Source organism: Lycium ferocissimum, chromosome 3, assembly GCF_029784015.1.
Source record: "Lycium ferocissimum isolate CSIRO_LF1 chromosome 3, AGI_CSIRO_Lferr_CH_V1, whole genome shotgun sequence".
Lineage (NCBI taxonomy): Eukaryota > Viridiplantae > Streptophyta > Magnoliopsida > Solanales > Solanaceae > Lycium > Lycium ferocissimum.
The window spans coordinates 16,976,383-16,982,389 of NC_081344.1; the positions used below are offsets into that span (position 1 = coordinate 16,976,383).

Sequence of the window (6,007 nt, forward strand, 5' to 3'; positions counted from 1 at the left end):
GGCCCAAACTTTCGTTGCAGAGCCTAAATTTATATGTAAAAAATTATTAAAATTGCAATAAATAGTAGATATGAACCCCTACCTTTAAAAATATAATGGGTTTAATGTTAAAAATTTTAAGATTGAACCCACAAAATTTAAATCCTGAATTCGCCTCTGAATGAAAAATTCTTACATTATATGTATATATAACTTAAACTCTTGGAAAAGAGTTGATTCGCACAATAATAAATAACCTTACATTGGAAATGAATAAAGGAGGAATATTATATTAACTTCTCTCACAGGGTGTTACAAAAGTACACCTCTGCGAGGAAAAATTACAAAGCTTTTCTTTTTTACAAATCTGACCCATACAAAAGCAAACAACTTCATGTGCTTGTTGGGTCGACGTTAGAGAATGTCAACAAAACCATAAGAAAAAAAAAAATAATAGTAATAACAATACAATGAAGAGAGATTGTTGAAAAAAGAGAAGCAATATTTAATTTGCTTCATCTAGAGCACATCTCTCTTCACTGAAAACTTTAATTATCACCTAAAACTACACTAATCACCCTTCTCATTCATTTTTCTACCGCAACATGGACGAAATTAAGGATTGGAAAACGATTTCTTCACATGGAATGGTAATGCCCATATCATGATCAAAGCCAAATTCTTCTTCAGCACGATGGAGAAGACACTGAAATTGTGGGTAACTCAAGAAAGAAATTGGTATTATGTATCGTGTTCGATTTTCTCCTACGTAAACAGCAAAATGACCTTTGGGCACGTCAATTGGAAGGCCATTTTCGTCGTCGTCGTCGTTGTAGTTATTTTTCTTTCCCAAACTCGAACACCTTTTCAAGATTTGCTTCAAAACGGCAGATTGTGGCATCTTGTTTGATTTTTTTATGGCCATTTTGTTTGTTTGAAAAGTTGAAGGAAGTAAATGAAATTGAAAGCTGAAACACTTCTTTCCTTTGAGAGAAAGGGATGCTAAAAAGTAAGTTGTGTGATAATAGAAGGATATTGTGGAGGTATTTATGAAGGAAGAGCCCAACCATGATGTCTTTTTCTTCTTCTTTTTTTTTTTTTTTTTTTTTTAAAATATAAAGGAATGGGCAAGAGGGGAAGAGAGAATTATATAGGGTGTAGGACCATTAGACCACATGCTGTTTTATTAGCTCTACTTATAACAACAGGTGGAACATATCCATAACTGTATTGGATTTAAGTTATATAAGCTATATACTGATAGGTTTAGATCATCTTTATAATATTAATGTAATTTACATAATTTACGTATTATAGGAGGCTATTATATCTTCCATACCAATTCATTTGCGTATTGAATTTCAAGAGTCAAACACTTTTTTTTTATAATAATTTTTTCATGTCTTTTAAATATTTTAAATTGTTAGATATTATGACTTACAATATTTTTTATGGAGTAGTTTTTAAATATGTACATTTTATTTCAAAAAATATAAGGATTCTATCTCCGAATTGACACTCAAAAGTAAAAGTTTGACTCACGAATTCCGAACGATGGCACATAAATTAGGACAGAAAGAGTATTGTACAATATTTTTCACGCGTCATATCAGCCTTGCTGTGAATAAGAATTACTCCCATGTTATTAATTATAGGTTAAACTTAAGTTAATAGTGCAAAAAATGGATACATTTTCGGTGCATAATATAATACTACTACTACTACTCTGTACTTTTATTTAAAATCCTAATTAATCCGTCTCTGTACAAGATGGAAGACATAGGATATGTTGGTGTATGTGTACTTGAAGAAGGACAAGGTGGGGTTCAAAACCCATTGGGTATACATTGTGTATGCTGCTCCTCCTTGTGACAAACTGGTCCTTCTGTTTTTGTCTTCTATGTCTTTTTTCCTTCCTAAAATGTAGTCCATTGGATTTAATCTCAAGTAGGTGTTGGAACATTGTATCTGATTTGTGTTTGGATGTATTTGGCAAACAATATTTTATGATGGCCAGAAACATGGTTTTCACTGCCTAAGGTTGGTTGCAAGTTTCAATATCTAGGTTTTAAATGGCATTTGTTTACATTTCCATCATTCTGTCTTAGTTTGTGTTGAATATTTTTTTTTTTCCAAATGAATAGAGGTTCACGTTTTTGCTTCATATCTACTTTTGTGGCTCCTGTTGTTCATCTTTTTCATTTGTCTTTTTATTTTATCAGAAAAGGGCCTAAAATACCCTCAAACTATTAGAATTGGTATAAAAATACCCTCCATCCACCTTTGAGCCCCCAAATACCTCTGTCATCCACCTATGGGGTCTAATATACCCCTGCCCTCCACCTACGGGGTCTAATGTACTCTTATTTCTAACGTACCTCATTTCATTTATGACGTGGCAACATTTAACTTGTTACCCCACATAATTAATTAATCTAATTAATTTTAAACTATGTTGACCGGATGCCAACTCACCTACTCGACAAACCCGACCCGCCCCAAGTATACCATAAGTATTTCCTGGTAAGTGCGAAAAGAAATTGTTACCCATCACTTATTGCATACTGGTTTTCTTTTTGAGTTTAAGTTTGATGAACCGTCGATGTATAGTTTTTCTACACTAGGTAACATTTACCTGCTATAGCAGGTTGTCAATCTATTCTTAATTATTTTCCTTAACGTTGCTTTTTTAAATTTTATTATTTACATTCTCTCTTATCCCTAAAAAAAGGTCATCTTTCTCGTCTCACAAATCACTGGGATTATCACCCACCTATTTTCTCTCTTTGGCTTCTTGTAACCCACATGTTCTAGTTTATCCGAAATTTATTATTGTCCTCCAATAAAGATGCAAAAGGATTATATGGAACTATCAATGTGATTTAAGTTTGTCTCTTTTTCTCCAGTTGTTTTACAAATTTACTTCATAATTGCTATATGTAGGGCTTCTGAATTAGATAAATGAAGTTAAGAAATAGAAATAATCTTATCAAACCAGAAAAAAGTTATAACTAAGAGATTAATGGAACTAGATTATATTTTCGATGAGCTAAAGAGACAAAACCTCCATATTAGTGATTTTGACGATGTTGTTAAGAATAAAACTAAAGAACGTCAAAAATAGTAAATAACTGTGGAAAAGAAAATAATTCACGAGCACAATGCAGATATAATTTAGTTAGTATAAAGAAGATTCAACCTGCCTTTAATATTCTGTAGGTAAATTATAATTATATTAAAAAAGGTAATTGAATTACTTAAGAAATTATTGTGGTTATTTACCTTTGAAATCACATGATAGTGTAAAATTTTTTGTCCACTGACGGTGCACCAAGCTTAAACTCTTTTTTTTTTTTTTTTTTTTTTTTTGCTAATTTTAACTATTTTTTCCTTTTCTTTTGGTTTTTGTTAAATTACTCTTTCCTTTAGAAGGTCATATAAGGGTTATTAGCTGGATTGGAATAACTGAGCGAACAGTCGATAAACTATTATGCAGCCTAGTATTAGTACTTGAATTAAGCATTAGCGTGGTACCACAATTTTTATTGTTTACAACGTTAAATAAGTGATAACTTGATAAAATTGGTTCGTTTTTAGCCTTATTTAATTTGGGGCGGGTCGGGTTTGTCGGGTAGGTGGGGTGGAATCCGGTCAACATAATTTAAAATTAATTAGATTAGTTAATTAGATGCTGTCATGTCATACATGAGATGAGACTGTTAGAAATAAGGGTATATTAGACCGCATAGGTGGACGGCAGGGGTTTATTAGACCCCATAGGTGGACGGCAGGGGTATTTGGGGGCTCAAAGGTGGATGGAGGGTATTTTTGTGCCAATTCTAATAGTTCGAGGGTATTTTAGGCCCTTTTCCGTTATTTTATTTTTTTGTGTTTTTCTTAACTAACTTGAATTCAAAATTTATCGACTCAATTAATCCAAAATTTTAGTCATGTAGGTGAATGTGTTCACGAGGCCGGTCCTCGATGGTTAAGAAGCTTGATCACTTTGTTGAATAAAGTAACTTGACGTGATAATCGAATCTGGGTGAAGTGTCCATTTAGGAAGGAACCACTCTCCTTATAAATAAGTTTTCTATTTCTATGATTCGAATTTGAGAACTCTGACACATGAAGGAGGGAAGGATATCATTCATCGATCCCACGACTTCCTTGGTGTGTTTTTTCGTTTTTTAATATATGAATAGTTTTAGTTTATCAAGCGTATCCAAATGGAGGATCATGAATTCACATGCACCAATATTCTCCCGACTCCTCCCTAGATCATGCATACCAATGATATATCTCTTCAAAATCTACTTATATATATATATATGCGCACACAAATTCAAAGGGTTATATGATTCAATTGTTATATGATACAATTGTTATTAGGTGCACATCTAGAAGTTTTTTCTCTGTGACCACGTTTTATATCATGGATAGTGGATATAAAGATATTATGATGCTTTTCTAGTTCTTATAGTCACTAAGAAAGATGAAAGATCATACAGCTTATGAGTTTAATATTAATATTAATATTTAATATTTAATATTTAATATTTAATGATATTAAAATGTCTACACTACAAGAAAGAAGACATTTGTCAATAATTTTTTTTTATTGCCATAGTATTGACTATTGTTACAAAAAAAATGCTTTTGGTAACAACATATTTTTGTTGTTGCATAAATTTTTCCCATCGGTTGTTATTGCTACGGGTGCAACAACTTTTTTATTATTGTCAAAAGTATTTTTTACAACAATAGTCAATATATGGTAATAAAATTAAATTATTTGGCAACAAAAAAAAAAATCATTTTTAAAAGTTTCATCATATATGCTAACAATAAAATTAAATTGTTGCCAAATATTAAATTTTGCCAATAATATATTTTTGTTGCCAAACAATTGTTGGTATTTCTGTACTTCCTTGTATTGCTATCTTTGACAAGACCTTTTAATATCATATCATTGGTAACTACCCATAATTATTGAAATTAGAGCTTAAAGATAAAGGGCCCGTTTGATTTAGCTTAAAAAAAACAGCTTATAAATTAAAAACAGCTTATAAGTCAAAAAAATAAGTTCGGTTATCCCAACTTATTTTTTTGGGCTTATTTTAAGCATAAAATGACTTATAAATTGGTTAGTCAAACACTCAAATGTTCGTTTTCGACGAAAGAATTATAAACATAAGCCACAAACGGGCTCAAAGTATACATCCTACTACAATAATATAAACGGAAAAGGCTCAAATATGCCATCGAACTATCAGAAATGGCTCATTTATGCCACTCATCAATAATTTGGCTCAGTTATACTATCGAACTATCAGAAATGGCTCATCCATGCTTAAAATTACATCAATACTTAAAAGAAGTTACACCGTTAAATATATTTTTTTACTTCTTGAAATGGAGTAGGTGGAGTTAGGCATAGAAGTCCTGTGGATTGAAGTCCTTGGGATGTGACTTGTGAGCAAGCAGTTTTGAATGGTCAATTACTCCTCTAGCATTGGTCTCTGCACAAAAACTCCGTTCTTGAAAATTTGCAGTGTGCGGTTGAAGTAATAAAAAAGTGTACGGTTGTTAGGGACATCCCGTTAATTTGGAAGGAAAATATAATACGAATGATTATTTTTGTCCATAAAAGTTTGGGAGGAGTAACAAAAAGGTTAAAATAATGTACCAAAAAAAAAAAAAAAAAAATAATGTACCAAAAAAAAAAAAAAAAAAAAACCACTGGGTTAGAGTACTTGGGAAAAAAAAAAAAAAAAAAAAAAAAAAAAAAAAAACTGGCAAATAGCTCAAAAATAACAAAGATTTGCATATACAGAAATTTAAAAGTGGAGAATTTAATTCTTAGATTATATTCGAACATCAGCTTTTTTACTTCTTTCAAACAAGATTGCTTATACAGAAATATATAAAAATCATAGTGAAAATGTGGGAAACCCCTAACAGAAATCGTAGTTTCATATAAAAGTAGATAAAGTAATGTCTTTTCCCTGATATATAAAATATCATT

At 31.1% G+C, this 6,007-nt stretch overlaps 1 protein-coding gene across 1 annotated transcript; it reads right to left on the bottom strand.

Moving 5' to 3' along the window:
- Positions 1–249: 249 nt before the first annotated feature.
- Positions 250–1,047, bottom strand: LOC132050995 (protein SMALL AUXIN UP-REGULATED RNA 51-like). The gene has a single exon (XM_059442310.1). It carries the CDS (start codon positions 902–904, stop codon positions 575–577), a length of 330 nt encoding a protein of 109 aa, XP_059298293.1. The 5' UTR covers positions 905–1,047; the 3' UTR covers positions 250–574.
- Positions 1,048–6,007: the final 4,960 nt, after the last annotated feature.

Coding starts and splice junctions, on each gene's coding strand:
- LOC132050995 (XM_059442310.1), bottom strand. CDS start 904: ATGGCCATAAAAAAATCAAACAAGATGCCACAATCTGCCGTTTTGAAG.